The sequence below is a fragment of the Osmerus eperlanus genome, chromosome 15, assembly GCF_963692335.1.
Source record: "Osmerus eperlanus chromosome 15, fOsmEpe2.1, whole genome shotgun sequence".
Lineage (NCBI taxonomy): Eukaryota > Metazoa > Chordata > Actinopteri > Osmeriformes > Osmeridae > Osmerus > Osmerus eperlanus.
The window spans coordinates 15,940,103-15,959,031 of NC_085032.1; the positions used below are offsets into that span (position 1 = coordinate 15,940,103).

The following is an 18,929-nucleotide window of genomic DNA, read 5'->3' on the forward strand; positions in this document are numbered from 1 at the left end:
TGTGTGTGTGAGTGTGTGGTGTGTGTGTGCGTGTGTTCCCCTCCTCCTTACTCCACTGTGGAGGCTTGAGTTGCTTTCATTGTGTCCGACCCAGCCTTTGTTAGAGACGAAGGAGTGTGTGTGTGAGAGTGTGTGTGTGTGTGAGTGTGTCTGTGTGTGTGTGTGTGTGTGAGAGTGTGTGTGAGAGTGTGTGTGTGTCGGGGGAACAGAGGCTACTTTCTCTCATGCCTCTCTGTCGAGACTCAGACCTTCCTTCAAAACAAGAGACCGTGTTCTCCAATGAATCATCCCTTTAATCACACTCTAATGGCTCTCTCTTCTCCGGCCTCAAAGCTTCACCTAATGGATTTTCAAATGGAGCTGGATGTTGTGTAGAGGAGAGCTGGATGGACTCTCCTGTTATTTCTTCCATCTGATGATCCGTATGCGTTCTGAATGCTTTGTTGTGATGGAGTGTGGCCAGATGCAAGATGAAACAATTTCCGGCAAACGGCTTGGAACAGGAGACTGCTGGAGAGGCCCCTCCACTTCATGGTGACTATTAGAAAGCATTCGGAGAGCTTCGATTGCCAGTGTGTTCACTCCAGCCCGTAGCGTGTGTTTACCAAGAGGAATATGGAGGCACACTTTCTCTTGCCACGCCGTCGTCTTACGCATTTGATAAAACACTTTGAGTCAATGACCGACACACAGCTGATTGATGAGTCAACTTGAGGTCAAGATGCAGAGAGCGGACCTGACGTGAAACTAGAGGCTAAATCTTGCCTTAACATGAACCTCGTACTAACTAGATGACCAGTTCAATTCAGTCATCATTTTTTTTACAATTATAAAAATATATTATTGTTACACACTGCAGTGGTTGAATGCACATTAGATGGCATGGTGTGACAGAGTGTGGTCTCAGCCTTGTGTAATTATTCAAACGGAACTGGCTGATTCTCAGCTTCCTCCCTGGAGCTGAAATGACACGTCATCTAATTAACCAGAGAATCGACAGCATGGCGTCACCTCCATTAGGTCCCCACTAGAAACGAGACCTCTGTCCGCAGGGTTCCTGTCACAACGGCTGCTCTACATCCAGCATGATTTCTCAGTCCGTGTTGGACTCTCTCTTCCCCTCGCTCCAGCTCTCTCTTCCCCTCGCTCCAGCTCTCTCTCTCCCCCTCGCTCCAGCTCTCTCTTCCCCTCGCTCCAGCTCTCTCTTCCCCTCGCTCCAGCTCTCTCTCTCCCCCTCGCTCCAGCTCTCTCTCTTCCCCTCGCTCCAGCTCTCTCTCTCCCCCTCGCTCTAGCTCTCTCTTCCCCTCGCTCCAGCTCTCTCTTCCCCTCGCTCTAGCTCTCTCTTCCCCTCGCTCCAGCTCTCTCTTCCCCTCGCTCCAGCTCTCTCTTCCCCTCGCTCCAGCTCTCTCTTCCCCTCGCTCCAGCTCTCTCTCTCTCTTCCCCTCGCTCCAGCTCTCTCTCTCTCCCTAGTTCTCTCTCTCCCCTCTCCATCTTGTCTCCCGTTCTCTCACACACACTCACAAACCAACTACTGATGTCTTTGTAATCCTGGCCAGGGAACCAGGAAGGGAGCGTTTAAGGGAAAGAGAGAGTGGTTGGATGGAGGTTGTCGAAATTGAATTGAGAATTGAATTGAGAGTATGATCAGACTGGTCATGGATTATTGTAATGAGATGACTGGTTCATTTGGAGGCCAGGTGTTACGTACAGAACGCTTATTGCCTTGGTGGGTGCAGAAAGATATTAAAAAATATATTACATTCCATGTTTTAATTTGGTGATTTAGTGATCACTGCTCAGCTCTGTCTTTCTTTACCAGCAGCTCTAGTCTCCATGCAGGTTTTAGACTTACAGAAGTCCTATAAAACACAACATGAAGCTGGAAGCTTCAGTTTGGGTTGTTGCTGCCATCTTCCTTAAGCCCGTGCTTCTCTGCTTCCTTCCATACAGATTTGCAAACAAACCGTGTAAACACTTCCCTGAACACCAGAGGGCCAACACGTCTATACAGAATACAGTCTATGATAGTATATGTATATACAGTATATATATACACACAGTACTGTGCAAGTCTTAGGCACAATAAAAAATAAATGAAAAGGAAAAATGCTTTAAGAAATAATGACATTAAAAAATTGAACAAAAAGTTTAGCAAAATTGCACTTTTATAATGCTGCACCAGTAAAAAAATTATATTATTATATTTCTTTGATTAAACGTTGCATTCAAATCTGATACACTTAAACAAAAAAATGCATCAAGATTAAATTTAGATTTACTATAATTCTAATTTATTTTTACTACAAATAGGTACGGTACAAAACTTTCTGCATCACTATTAGTATCCTCATCTGCCTCCTCACCGACGAGACACCAGAGATGTCGCCTACTAATTAATAAACTGCTTTGCGCAATTCCTGTGTTGTTCTTAATTACGATTAAATAATATTAATAATAAAAGCTGCCCTCGTGTACACACCGCCCTCATTGAAACATGTAATTCAAGAAAAGCTGTAGCATTTAATTGAAGAAATACAGTATAAGACATCATTTGTGTAAAAAATCTTGGGTGCCCAAGACTTATGCACAGTACTGTATATATATATATATATTGTTCTTTCTTTCTCTCTCCCTTCCTCTCCCTCAATCACTGTTGCCCTCTTGGTAAATCTCTCTCTCTCGAACACACACACCAGTATATTTGGTCTTCTAATCCCCAGTAGTTGCTACCCCTCCCCTCTCTCTCTCTCAACCTCCCATCCCGTACCTGTTTCACCCCCAGAGAAAGTTAAATAAAAGACCTTTCTAACAGTTTAAGAATTTGTTTTTAAAAGAAAGTTTGGAAAGGTTTAGAAATTATATATTTTAAAAAGGTTAGAAAAAAAGGTTGATTTTCTTTCTTTCTTTTTTTTTTTTGAAAGTTTGAAGAAATTTACATTTTAAGGTTTGTAAAAAAAAGGTTTGTATCATTGATGAGTACTTGATGACTCTACTGGACTCTGCTCTGCTTTACTCCTTGCTGTCCCCTCTTCTCATTTCACTGTGTGTGAAACAAGTTTCAAAAGGTTGAAAAACTATTTTCGTAAAAAAGTCACAACAGCCACAAACCTACCAAGTAACACACACCAGATTATACACACACACACCAGATAACATACACTAGGTAACACACACCCCAGGTAACACACCAAATAGCATACACCAGGTATCACACACCAAGGAACAGACACACACACCAGGGGCACCCTCCTTCCTGGTCAGCCCTGATTGGAGGAGACAAACAGGTCAAGCATGATTAACTCCCTGAATGGGTCATTATTGATTTAACCTAGAAGACATTTAGAACCAATTCAACCTCTCTCAACATCTCAATCACACACACACACACACACACATCAAGAGCATTTGACATCTCCCCGCCCACCCTTTCTGTGTCTGTCTCTCTTGATCACAAACTATCCTCCTTTTGCACACTGACACACAGACAGACACAGACACACTCAAACCTCCTCCCTCTGGGTCCTCCTACCTGACCTGCTGAAGTGGAGCTAGCCTCTTCAGGAGATCGAGGCTGCGCTGGACAACGTTCCAGATGGCCTCCTATCGATCCAGCCCTTCGGCGGGTCAAGCAGGGAGTGTTTACAAAGGGCCAGGCTGGATGTCGCTCAGCTACTGAAACGTCACACAAGCTAACACGAGCTTCTATATTTGTTTTCTTGCCTTGTGACTTCCCTTCGGTTTCTCGCCTCACTTTAATGGGTAGGCACAACCTATATTCTCTCTCATACATTTACATTTAGCTGACGCTTTTATCCAAAGCGACTTCCAAGAGAGAGCTTTACAAAGTGCATAGGTCACTGATAACAACAAGATAGCCCCAAAAAACATTGCGGGTAGCCAAAACATGAAGCACATATTGTGAATGTTGTGAACAACCAAAATAAGTGCCAAAGGGAAGAACCACACAAGCATGTAGTTAAACAAGTTACATTTATTTACTTATTATTTTCCCACCTTATCTACTCCCTCAATGTTTGCACTACACGGTGTCAGTGTCAAAATGTGCGTCTTGTTCCCGAAGATTTCTTTGCACGGTTTAGGCATATAACTAGCTAGTTTTGTGGCGAAAAGTGAAGCTAATGTTAGCTAACTAGCTAGCCACAGACGAGTTTACCTACAGTAGAACATGAGTTCAATAGCTCGTTGAGAGATAGATAGATAAATAGATAGCTAAAACTGCAAAAATATAGCTGCAGAAACGCCACAGGCACAGGCCAGGGTAATAACTTCTTATGTAGAGCTAGCTATGTTTCCAGGCTGTGATATCAACACCCTGTATTTTCATAGGCTACTGGTTAGCTCTTGCAATCCCACACAGCAAAAATTAGCTCTCAGCTGAACAAGTTAGTTTTACTTACCCGGTCCGGGGGTCAAGTCTGAAGCTTGGAGCAAAAGCGAACACATGTTCTGTTTTCTCTCCGTGTGCGCTGTTGAGCTAGTATTGTGGTGGGACTGATATATTATTAAAGCAATAAACCACGAGAGGGGCATCAAATGATGATCAAAGTCCTGTAGAGCAATCGATGCCATTCAATATCCGAAAGATTGAACACCAGAAGCCAAGACCAAGCCAAGTTTTCCTTACTTACAGCGCGGACAGCCGGTCACATGACACCCGAGTCTTCAGACAGGGACGTTGTTACTGACACATAATGATCGCTAGATGGCGCTTCTTGCATTGACATTTTTTTCTTGCGTAGAGAAATAGCAAACTCGGAATAGGAAATTGCCTTGTCAATCTGTCATTCATTTTCGTGTTGATAGTTGGTGATTATTTTATCATTACGTTTGTTGTCTAGACCTTCAATCATTCAACAAAATGTACTAAGTTATTGGCTAAACTGCAATTGTCTATCAATAAGTAGCCTGACATTATCAACATTCTATAGGCTGACTGATTGTTGCGTTGTTGTCCCCAGTCAAAAGTATAAACACACAAAGACATCGTAAACATTCAATGGTCTAGATCCAGTTATCTTGGCAAAACATGTATTCTTCTATTTATCTATCATCCATCCCTCCCCCCCCCCCTCTCTCTCTCTCTCTCTCTCTCTCTCTCCCTCTCTTGTTCATACATGTACTGTATGTACTATCTACATGTGTACTGCGTGTGGGCATGTGTGAGGGTGCGTACAAGCGTATGAGAGTGTGTGTGTGTGTGTGTGTGTGTGTGTGTGTCGCAGGGGTAATTATGAGTAGGGGGGAGAGATCAAAGGAGGCACATTACACTCTACTTCTCCATGTTCTGCTGGTGTGTGTGATCTCCTCAGGGGCTTTGATACAGTAAGCTCTTTCCCTTAATGTTGCACGGATAAAAATACTACAGCATGTAATCTGGCATTTATCCCTGGAGAGAAGGAGCCCTGACTGTGACACATGTCAAGAGGAAAAAATAAAGGAGGAGAGTAGGGGGGGAAGTGGAGGGGTGGAGAGTGAAAGAGAGAGAGAGAGAATGAGGGAGAGAGAGAGGGTGAGAGAGGGAGAAAGTTGTAGAAAGAGAATGGGAGAAAGAATAAGAGAAAGTGTGTGTGTGAGAGAGAGAGAGAGAGAGAGAGAGAGAGAGAGAGAGAGAGAGAGAGAGAGAGAGAGAGAAAGAGAGAGAGAGAGAGAGAGAGAGAGAGAGAGAGAGAGAGAGAGAACATGTGGTGTTTTTCTTCCAGACTTCATCAAAGATCTGTTATTCTCTGCTCTGTTGGAGGAATGGTTTCATTAATTATGATAAATGTGGCGTTATGGCGAACGAGTGGATGAAGAAAATCCTAGAAAATTTTTAAGAGAAGGCTCTTTGTATGTGTGCTTGTGTTAGTGTATGTGTGTGTGAGAAAGAGAATGTGTGTACTTTAATACGTGTGTGTGTGTGTGTGTGTGTGTGTGTGTGTGTGTGTGTGTGTGTGTGTGTGTGTGTGTGTGTGTGTGTGTGTGTGTGTGTGTGTGTGTGTGTGTGTGTGTGTGCTGTAATTGGAAGTAGCTGGAGGATCGACAGCTCCTGCTCATTACGAGAGGGGAGATGTTACTCTTTCCAGCTCTTCTCTAGTGGCAACAGTGCCCTCTAGTGGTGTACAGGGGGGTGTAACCCTGGATGTGTGACAATATGGAGCTTGAAGATACCTTGAATTATATTTGTATTGAACAATGATGGGTAAATGCCACATTCATGAAGCTAGATACCTTAAATTCAAACCTAACTGTACAGCTTTTCCCTCCGATTTACGTTTATTATTATCATCGCTTCACAACATCTCCAATAAAAAAAGTGTTAAACTTCTCGTATAATAGAACAATGTCTGTCTAAATTGTAAAACATTGTTTCTGTTTATCGATGTTTCTTCTTTAATGTTTCTGTTTTTTTTAATGTATTGAAAACTGCAATTAATAAATACATTGATTAAAAAATAAAAACCCCAGGGTGTGTTTCCAGGTCCATTCCCTCCCACAGCATGAGCACGAGACATGAAGAAGCTGTAACGACTATCGGCATGGAAACAAGAAGTCCGAAATGCTAAATCTCCCACCATGCAGTAGCAGAGTGGTGGAATCCCACATCTCAGGATTGTGTTTACATTTATTTCCTGGTCTCGTAAAAGTCTGGTGTGAGTTTCCATAACCCACCGGAATGCAGGCGCCTGCAGCCGGCCCATGAACGTACCTACTCTCACGTACCACTCGCTCCACTGGCACGTACCACTCGCTACAGTAGTACAGTTTCTGTTCTAACAGCCTCTCGAATTTCTTGTGCGAATGAGATCACCTGTCACTCACTATGCCCTTCCTTAAGTACACACCGAAATAGTGGATGGGACTTCATAACATACTGGGAATTCCACTGCATGACTCCCCTGTCAGAATCCAGGAATAGATTGAGCTCTAGAAGTAAATTTCAGTGTTTCTCTGCTCACTGACAGGCTCTGATATTCACCGTTGTACTCTGAGAGAACACTGGATTAAAGTACAACTCACACTGAGAAGACAGATACCGTTTTTACTCAACTACAGGAGGAATACTGTCATTAACAGTAAAAGCCAGTTACTTAACCCTTGTGCTGCCTTCGGGTCACATGACCCAAAGGTTCATAACGAACCACCGTTGTGTTTACCCAATTTTACCCAATACAAAAACAAATAAAAATAATTTTCTTTTAACCATTGCAATGTGGGGGGTCTGAGACAGCCCAACAGTTAAAAGAAAATGCTTCACTTTGTTTTTGTAGGAGGTAAATTTGTCGCAATACGACGGTGGGTCACAATGACTGATGGGTCAGAATGACCCGAAGATAACACAAGGGTTAAGTTAACCAATGCGCCCTCGAGCCTGCGAGACAAGATTATGTTATTTAATTGGCTGAAGAGTCAGAAACACTTCGTGAATCGTGACTTGCAGAAAGAGAGCTGGCAGTCGGACACGCTACGCCAGGAAATAATAAAGCCTCATATTAGTATTTCGTTTGGTCTCAGCATTGATATTTTTGATACTTTTGTGCTTTGTAGATACGAAAATGTCAACCAAAAAAGAAGAGACCACCCAGAGAGTAAGTAACTATCAAGAAGGTCGTTGTTAGTTAGCTAGTAGGAAAACTACCCACACAGTGCAAACCTGCTAGCCACCGCCACCCATTCTACAATGGAAACATGTTTTGAAAGTTGTTAGTGTAGTAAAGCATGTAACTTTTGCTTGTATTAAATCTATCTCTAGCGTCTGCAATCTTTCGACCAGTGTGTTAGCAGCAGCTGGTCTTGTTCAAGCCAGAAGGATAAAGCTAACCTACCCACATAATGGGACCGTGCTAGTTTAGCATAGTACCAGCAGGCTAGCAACTCAAAAGTGATATTAACTGGTAATAAGTAGGCCTATATGATCCCTTGGATAGTAATATGGCTATCCCTGTAATCTCGACCAATGTCAGCAGTCAACTAAGCATGTTTAGTGTCTGTATTAAATTGATGAATTACTGTGCAGGAAAAACAGCACCCTGAAGATACAGATGTCAGATATGTCCTGGGCTCTGAGGGCTTTAACTCAGGGACACACAGCTGGGATGTTGAGGTTGGAGACAGTACAGACTGGGAGCTGGGTGTGTTAGCAGAGTCTGTCCAGAGGAAGGGACTCATAGTGGATGGATACTGGAGAATCCGGTCCTACGAGGGTAAATACAGAGCAGGATCCTCATCAGAGGCAGACACTGCTCTCACAGTGAGACAGAACCCCCAGAGGATCAGAGTGCAGCTGGACTGGGACAGAGGAAAGCTGTCATTCTCTGACCCTGATAAAAACACACATCTACACACACTCACACATACCTTCACTGAGAGAGTCTTACCATTCATTGGTACTCCAGACATGTTTAATGGGAGCACTCTCCACCCTCTGAGGATCTTACCAGTGAAGGCCTCTGTAACAGTAGAACCAGTGGCGGTCCTGGCACATTTGGCGCCCCAGGCAAGTTTTTCCTCTGGACCACCAACACCCCCCAGCCGGGGCTATGTTTACCCATGCCGCCCCCCAGTGCCCGTACTAGCATATTTGGCCCCAGATCTGTATACCACCATCTGCTGGATGTTTTGTTGAACTCTTCTCAAAGTTTGCTAGCCCCCATCCCTTCCTCCCCTCGACTACAGATCACGTCACACATGATCGTGTATTTTCATTGGCAAGACAAAGTAGTGTTAAGCTAGCGTTGAAATACACTCATATGCTAACCCATAGTAGCAGTACGATGACAACACAGACACACTTGTCAGAGTAAAGATCATCGCCCAAGCGTCGCCCGAGTGTCGCCGAGTGGTCTTTCGGCCAAAGTAACTTTCCTATATTATTTAGACATGTAAACGTCCATATATGTTCATGAAATTTTACACTTAGATTGTTTGGTATGCCTAAAATAATAATACTTACACTTTGCTGGCGATAGCAAAAGAAAATGCTGGCAACTGAAACTGAGTGTCCAAACCCCGGGAGGGTTCATTTAAATGGATGCACTTGGGAAATTGCTGCCCCTCTCTTCATGCCGCCCTAGGCTGCTGCCTATGTCGCCTACAGGAAGGACCGGCAATCCCGCCCTCCAAACCCCCCCCAACCAAGTAAGCGGCACGACAAAACGCACTACCTTTTTTTATGCCAGCAGAAGACATACCAGTTCTAATGACTGTTCTGTTCTATTCAGCAGCGGATCTAGGCACGGATGAACCGGGCAGCCGCCCGGGGCAGCCGCCCGGTTAATCCGAACACATCCTGGTAGTTCATATATGCAGGGGTCTCTAATGGAGTTACTGTGCTGTGTTTCCTATCGTGTTGTTGTGGTTTCTCTGTGTGTAGATGTAGAACCTGTCATCAAGCTGCATGTTGGTTTGGTTCTGACCTCAACTGTATCTGTTTCATTTTCAATTTCATAATCCTGTTCCCTAAAAGAGGCCTTATGTCTGTTACCACAATGCTATTTTGAGCTCTTAATTCACTTGTCTGGTCAAATGGTTACCAAACTTCTATTGCATTTTCAAAAACAGCCATTGATATCACACCGGGAATACGTTTAAGGATACGTGAGTATGGTTAAGCATATAGATGTGTATGATTAAGGGTATAGATATGTATGATTAAGGATATGTGTTTGTATGGTTAAAGGTATGTGATTAATATGTGTCCATGTTATTACCTGATACTAGTGTTAGTAGGGTGAAGAAGGGAGTTCAGTTCAGCTGTCTGCTCTCAGCAGCATCTACAGTGATTTGCTGTCACATTAAAACATGACGTTTTATGTAACTAACATGTATACATCTGTAATATAAATAAACAAATATACGCGTGCTAAAATGACAGACTAGTGTGTTCTTGTTAAACACACAAAGTGTATTCATGATATCACCACTTATGCCTAGTGATTTATTTAACTTGACAGGAATTAGAGATAATAGTATGTGTGATATCAAATAAAGAGTTGATATCCCACAAACAGTGTGCATCCTGGTTTAGTGGAGGACATCTATAGCTTCATCTCTGGTCAGAAGTTCACTGCCTTCATAGGACCATCTCAGAGACAGCAGCTTCCTGGTGGAACCCCATGTGATCACAGCTATGTCAGAGTCACTTGACCTGTCACCTGCAGGAGGTCACATGACACAATCCTCTCCTCCAGCTGGGCTCCTGATGTCACTTCTCTCAAGGATTCTCCAACTGAAACAGCATGTTGAACGTGAGCGTCAGTGTTGAACGTGAGCGTCAGTGTGAAACACGGCCAGCAGGGGGCGCTAGTGTGCTGTGTCCACAGGCTCTGGGGCGTCCGCATCCTGCTGTGGAAGGATGTCAGGAACAGACAGGAGAGAAATGGGCGTGGAGATGACAAGTATGATGTACATCCACCATCAAGCAGTATCAGAGAGGTGGAATGTCATATTTCAGGATTGTGCCGATGCAGTTCATTTCCTGGTCTCTCAAAACCCAGGTAACTGACTTACCTGTCAGAAAGCAGGAAACAAAGTTAAGTGTTGTCACACCTGTGTCCGTAATAATCTTCACCAAGCAGCTCTTAGTTGAACCCAGTGCCGGTCCTAGCACATTTGGTGCCCTAGGCAAGGTTTACCTACACCACCCCCCCCCCACCCCACCCCGGGGCGCAAACCGGGGCAAGCGCCCCCCCCCCCACAACACGGACATATGACGTGCCGGGGTTGGCGCCCTCTGCTGGTTGTGCGTTTGAAACCCAAGGACAGCGGGAGGGTTCATTTAAATGGATGCCCCCCTCTTCATGCCTCGTCATCGCCACCCTCAGGTGGCTGCCTGTCGCGTGCAGGAAGGACTGGCACTGGTTGAACCTGTCTGCTCTGAGACTCGACGCTCTGCTCACACTGAGAGGAGAGAGACAAACAGCTACAGGAGGAACACTATCATCAACAGAGACTTAAACGCACTGCTGACTGTATACGTGAGTTTATTAAATACAACTCACAAGTAATCTCCACACTACGTTCCACAGGAGGGTGTGACTGGGTGAGTGAATGGCGTCCAGCTTGTTTCGCCCAGAAGAGGATCTCTCCTGTCCTGTGTGTCGTGACATCTTTACAGACCCTGTCATCCTGTCATGTAGCCACAGCTTCTGTAAAGCCTGTCTGCAGGAATACTGGAAACACAGTAAATCACAGGAATGTCCACTCTGCAGGAGAAGATCTTCCAAACTAGAGCAACCATGTAACCTGGTCCTGAAGAACCTGTGTGAGTCCTTCTTACAGCAGAGACGTCAGAGAGATTCAGCAGGGTCTGAGGTGCTCTGCAGTCTGCACACGGAGAAACTCAAGCTCTATTGTCTGCAGGACAAGCAGCCAGTGTGTTTGGTGTGTCGGGACTCCAGAAAACACAAAAACCATGACTGCAGTCCAATAGATGAAGCTGCACAGGATCACAAGGTATGATGACTTAGTACTAGAACATATATTGTATGTTGGTATCAGAATACTGTATACAGTAAATCATGTATATAAATATGTGTTTTATTTACTGTATTTGAAGTATCACGTTCCATAATTCTTTCACAACTTCCTGGCTGTTCTACAAGTTTTTTGTCAGATAGACACGTCTCAGAACCAGCTGGTCAAATGAGAAGATCAACAACTTTCCTTTAAACGTTTTGTTTCATTCCAGGAGGAACTCCAGCCTGCTCTGAAGTCCTTAAAGATGAAGCTGGAGGTCGTTAATGAAGTGAAAAAAAACTGTGATCAAACAGCAGAACACATTAAGGTAATATGTTGGTTGATAGTATTTCACTAACTAAAATATAATTTATTATTTACTTCTGATAAAGACAGTGATTTTTAGTAGGACAGGGGTGTGGGGAGAGGGGGGGCAGGGGGGATTCAGGGCTCTGCGGTGAGGTCTCAGCCAACCCAGTCTCATACTTCTGCGTATCTATGACACGGGTTTACACTTCTATTTTGCGTGCCATATATACGCCAAATCCCTGTTTTACGTGCAGTTTATATGCAAATTCCTCCCATTCGTTTCTATCAACAGAAAATGCGTCTCTATCACACGCAGAACGTCATCAACTCTTTATCGATTATACGTCATCATCCGGAGACTCACGATCTCGAAGCTTCCAAATGTAGGCCTATACTTTTTTATACTTTTTTGGTGGGGGAATTTTCACCTCAAACACCTTCAAATAACAAACATCATTTATTATTTGCCACCAACCCCAAGCAGAATTCTTGTAAATAAAAATAAGAAAAAAGATATAACACACACAGGCAACATAGGACTATAGGCTGTATACAGGCCTGGTTCCTGACAGCTCTGGAAGGGCAGGCTGGCAGATATCTTGAGTGGGAAATTATGGTGATAAATTATCCAGATTTTTATCCAGAAATTAAACCAGTTCCAGTGATGAAGCAATAAACCAAAAGAGGGTGTAGTATTTGTCTTTGATACAACAACCCCCAAGTAATTTCACGGTTCCATGGAAAGCAGAAGTTCTCGTGTGAAATATTTTTCCTTGGTATCAATGTGTCTTTAACTACTGGATGGCTTCAATGGCAACACTTGTGGCAGAACAAGTTTCTCTAAAAAACAGTTCCAGTGAAGAAGCAATAAACCAAAAAGAGGGTGTGGTGGGGAAAGTTCTTGCGTGAAGCCTTTTTCCTTGGTATCAATCTAAAAATAAAATAATTTAGAATATAAAATGTATATAAAACAAGAATAAGAATATGAGTATGAATATAAGAATATGAATAAGAATATGAATGAGCAGCATGAATGGGTAACATAGTGCAAATGAGATTCAGGTGGCTTGTGCGTAGTGAAATAGATAATATTTAAATGTCAGTGGTAGTCCTTGGCCTTGTTGAAGAGGCCAGTAACTGTGGTTTATGCTGTTGCCTCACAGCAAGAAGGCTCTGGGTTCGATTCCCTCTTGAGGCCTACCTGTGCTCAGGTGGGTTATCTGCCTTTCTGTGTGAAGTTTGCATGTTCTCCCCGTGCTCACCAGGACTATGTGCCACCAAAGAATTATTTGACTTTGACCAATTTTAGTAGCTCTTTTAATCACTGAAATATAGGGCTTTAAAGGTGACCCCTGGCAAGTGTTCAAAGGTCAATATATCAGATAAAGGTTGACAGAAATGTGTCAAACTTACATAAATTAACCTAAAAGCTAAGACCTTTCCAAAAATGGGTTTGATGTTGTTGTACGACAAAGTCTTTTTAAAATCCAAACCTGCCACACGTTCTGCGTGTGATAGAGACACATTTTCTGTTGATGAAAACGAATGGGAGGAATTCGCGTATAAACTGCACGTGTCATGAATATGCAGAAGTATGAGTCTGGGTTGTCTCAGCCTCCAGGGTGCATTAGACCAGTGAGTCAGACAGTGATTTTTAGTAGGACAGGGGTGTGGGGAGAGGGGGGGCAGGGGGGATTCAGGGCTCTGCGGTGAGGTCTCAGCCAACCCAGTCTCATACTTCTGCGTATCTATGACACGGGTTTACACTTCTATTTTGCGTGCCATATATACGCCAAATCCCTGTTTTACGTGCAGTTTATATGCAAATTCCTCCCATTCGTTTCTATCAACAGAAAATGCGTCTCTATCACACGCAGAACGTCATCAACTCTTTATCGATTATACGTCATCATCCGTACTCAGATTTTACGGAGACTCACGATCTCGAAGCTTCCAAATGTAGGCCTATACTTTTTTATACTTTTTTGGTGGGGGAATTTTCACCTCAAACACCTTCAAATAACAAACATCATTTATTATTTGCCACCAACCCCAAGCAGAATTCTTGTAAATAAAAATAAGAAAAAAGATATAACACACACAGGCAACATAGGACTATAGGCTGTATACAGGCCTGGTTCCTGACAGCTCTGGAAGGGCAGGCTGGCAGATATCTTGAGTGGGAAATTATGGTGATAAATTATCCAGATTTTTATCCAGAAATTAAACCAGTTCCAGTGATGAAGCAATAAACCAAAAGAGGGTGTAGTATTTGTCTTTGATACAACAACCCCCAAGTAATTTCACGGTTCCATGGAAAGCAGAAGTTCTCGTGTGAAATATTTTTCCTTGGTATCAATGTGTCTTTAACTACTGGATGGCTTTAATGGCAACACTTGTGGCAGAACATGTTTCTCTAAAAAACAGTTCCAGTGAAGAAGCAATAAACCAAAAAGAGGGTGTGGTGGGGAAAGTTCTTGCGTGAAGCCTTTTTCCTTGGTATCAATCTAAAAATAAAATAATTTAGAATATAAAATGTATATAAAACAAGAATAAGAATATGAGTATGAATATAAGAATATGAATAAGAATATGAATGAGCAGCATGAATGGGTAACATAGTGCAAATGAGATTCAGGTGGCTTGTGCGTAGTGAAATAGATAATATTTAAATGTCAGTGGTAGTCCTTGGCCTTGTTGAAGAGGCCAGTAACTGTGGTTTATGCTGTTGCCTCACAGCAAGAAGGCTCTGCGTTCGATTCCCTCTTGAGGCCTACCTGTGCTCAGGTGGGTTATCTGCCTTTCTGTGTGAAGTTTGCATGTTCTCCCCGTGCTCCCCAGGACTATGTGCCACCAAAGAATTATTTGACTTTGACCAATTTTAGTAGCTCTTTTAATCACTGAAATATAGGGCTTTAAAGGTGACCCCTGGCAAGTGTTCAAAGGTCAATATATCAGATAAAGGTTGACAGAAATGTGTCAAACTTACATAAATTAACCTAAAAGCTAAGACCTTTCCAAAAATGGGTTTGATGTTGTTGTACGACAAAGTCTTTTTAAAATCCAAACCTGCCACACGTTCTGCGTGTGATAGAGACACATTTTCTGTTGATGAAAACGAATGGGAGGAATTCGCGTATAAACTGCACGTGTCATGAATATGCAGAAGTATGAGTCTGGGTTGTCTCAGCCTCCAGGGTGCATTAGACCAGTGAGTCAGACAGTGATTTTTAGTAGGACAGGGGTGTGGGGAGAGGGGGGGCAGGGGGGATTCAGGGCTCTGCGGTGAGGTCTCAGCCAACCCAGTCTCATACTTCTGCGTATCTATGACACGGGTTTACACTTCTATTTTGCGTGCCATATATACGCCAAATCCCTGTTTTACGTGCAGTTTATATGCAAATTCCTCCCATTCGTTTCTATCAACAGAAAATGCGTCTCTATCACACGCAGAACGTCATCAACTCTTTATCGATTATACGTCATCATCCGTACTCAGATTTTACGGAGACTCACGATCTCGAAGCTTCCAAATGTAGGCCTATACTTTTTTATACTTTTTTGGTGGGGGAATTTTCACCTCAAACACCTTCAAATAACAAACATCATTTATTATTTGCCACCAACCCCAAGCAGAATTCTTGTAAATAAAAATAAGAAAAAAGATATAACACACACAGGCAACATAGGACTATAGGCTGTATACAGGCCTGGTTCCTGACAGCTCTGGAAGGGCAGGCTGGCAGATATCTTGAGTGGGAAATTATGGTGATAAATTATCCAGATTTTTATCCAGAAATTAAACCAGTTCCAGTGATGAAGCAATAAACCAAAAGAGGGTGTAGTATTTGTCTTTGATACAACAACCCCCAAGTAATTTCACGGTTCCATGGAAAGCAGAAGTTCTCGTGTGAAATATTTTTCCTTGGTATCAATGTGTCTTTAACTACTGGATGGCTTCAATGGCAACACTTGTGGCAGAACATGTTTCTCTAAAAAACAGTTCCAGTGAAGAAGCAATAAACCAAAAAGAGGGTGTGGTGGGGAAAGTTCTTGCGTGAAGCCTTTTTCCTTGGTATCAATCTAAAAATAAAATAATTTAGAATATAAAATGTATATAAAACAAGAATAAGAATATGAGTATGAATATAAGAATATGAATAAGAATATGAATGAGCAGCATGAATGGGTAACATAGTGCAAATGAGATTCAGGTGGCTTGTGCGTAGTGAAATAGATAATATTTAAATGTCAGTGGTAGTCCTTGGCCTTGTTGAAGAGGCCAGTAACTGTGGTTTATGCTGTTGCCTCACAGCAAGAAGGCTCTGGGTTCGATTCCCTCTTGAGGCCTACCTGTGCTCAGGTGGGTTATCTGCCTTTCTGTGTGAAGTTTGCATGTTCTCCCCGTGCTCACCAGGACTATGTGCCACCAACGAATTATTTGACTTTGACCAATTTTAGTAGCTCTTTTAATCACTGAAATATAGGGCTTTAAAGGTGACCCCTGGCAAGTGTTCAAAGGTCAATATATCAGATAAAGGTTGACAGAAATGTGTCAAACTTACATAAATTAACCTAAAAGCTAAGACCTTTCCAAAAATGGGTTTGATGTTGTTGTACGACAAAGTCTTTTTAAAATCCAAACCTGCCACACGTTCTGCGTGTGATAGAGACACATTTTCTGTTGATGAAAACGAATGGGAGGAATTCGCGTATAAACTGCACGTGTCATGAATATGCAGAAGTATGAGACTGGGTTGTCTCAGCCTCCAGGGTGCATTAGACCAGTGGGTCACTGGGGCACTCTGTATAGCCTATCACTGTTTTGACATTAAGAACTCTGGTCCCCTAAACCCTGTATGCACCTCCATGTCTGCAGATCCAGACCCAGCACACAGAGTGGCAGATTAAGGAGGAGTTTCAGAAGCTTTACCAGTTTCTACAAGAGGAAGAGGAGGCCAGGATAGCTGCACTGAGGGATGAGGAGAAGCAGAAGAGTCAGATTATGAAGGAGAAGATTGAGGAGCTGAATAGAGAGATATCAACACTTTCACACACAATCAGAGCCATAGAGGAGGAGCTGAGAGCTGAAGACATCTCATTCCTGCAGGTCAGGACTGATCTCTCTACGTTCATATGGAATGGCTGGCTGGGTGTGTTTATGAGTGTCTAACTTCATCTTCTGTATCTCCACAGAACTACAAGGACACAGTGAAAAGGTAAGTGACCTGCCTCCTGTCTCTCTCTTGTCTGTGGTTGTGAACCCAACCCCACAGCAGCTCTGACTCCAGAATGTTCTTCCAGAACCCAGTCCACTCTGCCGGGTCCACAGCTGGTCTCAGGAGCGCTGATAGATGTGGCCAAACACCTGGGAAACCTGACCTTCAGAGTCTGGGAGAAGATGCAGGACATTCTCACGTACAGTGAGTATTAGATCATGTAGTAATATTCAATATAGTACCTGCAGTATCCTGCATTACTGATCATGATATGTCTTATCATATATGTGCATAGACCATCCTTAACACTATAGTAGAGGCTACATACTGTACATAACCATTGTTTCTTCATCAAATAAACTGCTCTACTATTTTATATACAACATGATACATACATGTAGAAACCTGACATCCACATACATGATATGTAATCATTTCTGGGTTTGTCATGGTGTCACCTACTGGTGGGTGAAGGTGTAAACATCAAACACTGCATCAACACAAACCTGATCACTCTCCTCAGCTCCTGTGACTCTGGACCCCAACACTGCCCACCCACTCCTCATCCTGTCTGAGGATCTGACCAGTGTGAGATGGAGTCAGGAGGAACAACAGATTCCTGACAACCCAGAGAGGTTAAATAATGTTGGATTGGTCCTGGGTTCTGAGGGCTTTAACTCAGGGACACACAGCTGGGATGTTGAGGTTGGAGACAGTACAGACTGGCTCCTGGGTGTGTTAGCAGAGTCTGTCCAGAGGAAGGGAGACATAGAGGATGGATACTGGGGAATCTGGTTCAACAATGGTACATACAAAGCACACTCCTCATCAGACGCAGGCACTGTTCTCACAGTGAGACAGAACCCCCAGAGGATCAGAGTGCAGCTGGACTGGGACAGAGGAAAGCTGTCATTCTCTGACCCTGATACAAACACACACCTACACACACTCACACAAACCTTCACTGAGAGAGTCTTACCATACATTGCTAGTATCTACACTCTCCCCCCTCTGAGGATCTTACCAGTGAAGGCCTCTGTAACAGTAGAACAGCACAGTCATTAGAGATGGTTCCACCTCTCTCTGTAACAGTAGAACAGCACAGTCATTAGAGATGGTTCCTCCTGTCTCTGTAACAGTAGAACAGCACAGTCATTAGAGATGGTTCCACTTCTCTCTGTAACAGTAGAACAGCACAGTCATTAGAGATGGTTCCTCCTCTCTCTGTAACAGTAGAACAGCACAGTCATTAATCACAGTCAGTAATGTCTTAGTTTCTAATAAAATATGATGAACTGTAACATGATGTGATGCAGTGTGGTTCATCTCTCCTGCGCTTCAGTTTAATTCATGTAATTCTCTCCTCCACCAGTTGAGGGCGACGTAGCACAGCTGATTCTTCCACCAGTAGACTCTTTACATTTACATTTAGTCATTTAGCAGACACTCTTATCCAGAGCGACTTACAGTAAGTACAAGGACATTCCCCCTGAGGCAAGTAGGGTGAAGTGCCTTGCCCAAGGACACAACATCAGTTGGCATGACCGGGAATCAAACCGGCAACCTTCTGATTAATAGCCAGATTCCCTAACCGCTCAGCTACCTAACCCCCTCTTTAACCTCATTGAACCAGTTTAGAGACAGTACATCTCTCCTCTGTTTATCAAGCATCACATACAAAACTCTTAAAAGTGAGCATTTTTACACAACTTTATTTCAATAAAGCAAATCACACCAACAGAAATCAGCGGTATAAAAAAACACTTGTGGACATGTGGAGATGACGGTCACATAGCAACAGCTGCTGATCAGGGGAGGGCGGGGACAGGAGAGGAGCCAGGTCCTAAAACAGATGTCCTCTCCTCCCAGACTCCACTGGAGGACCAGGGGGAGGGGGGTCTTTTGGGTGGGGGGTCTGGTGGGAGAGCCAGGGGGAGGGGGGTCTTG

The 18,929-nt window shown here is 43.4% G+C and overlaps 1 protein-coding gene and 2 long non-coding RNA genes across 3 annotated transcripts; 2 read left to right on the plus strand and 1 right to left on the minus strand.

The window, feature by feature from the left end:
- Positions 1-3,029: 3,029 nt before the first annotated feature.
- LOC134035083 (uncharacterized) lies at positions 3,030-4,337 on the minus strand. The gene is made up of 3 exons (XR_009932302.1): positions 4,015-4,337; positions 3,530-3,614; positions 3,030-3,263 (listed from the first exon to the last, which is right to left on the minus strand). It is a non-coding gene; the product is annotated as an uncharacterized LOC134035083 (long non-coding RNA).
- A 3,108-nt stretch (positions 4,338-7,445) lies between these two features.
- On the plus strand, positions 7,446-10,066 carry LOC134035082 (uncharacterized). Its single transcript, XR_009932301.1, has 3 exons — positions 7,446-7,586; positions 8,967-9,135; positions 9,219-10,066. It is a non-coding gene; the product is annotated as an uncharacterized LOC134035082 (long non-coding RNA).
- A 798-nt stretch (positions 10,067-10,864) lies between these two features.
- Positions 10,865-18,238, plus strand: LOC134035081 (nuclear factor 7, ovary-like). The gene is made up of 6 exons (XM_062479895.1): positions 10,865-11,451; positions 11,687-11,782; positions 16,643-16,873; positions 16,960-16,982; positions 17,068-17,186; positions 17,506-18,238. The coding sequence occupies exons 1-6, from the start codon at positions 11,047-11,049 to the stop codon at positions 18,045-18,047; spliced, it is 1,416 nt and encodes a 471-aa protein (XP_062335879.1). The 5' UTR covers positions 10,865-11,046; the 3' UTR covers positions 18,048-18,238.
- The last annotated feature ends 691 nt before the right edge of the window (positions 18,239-18,929 follow it).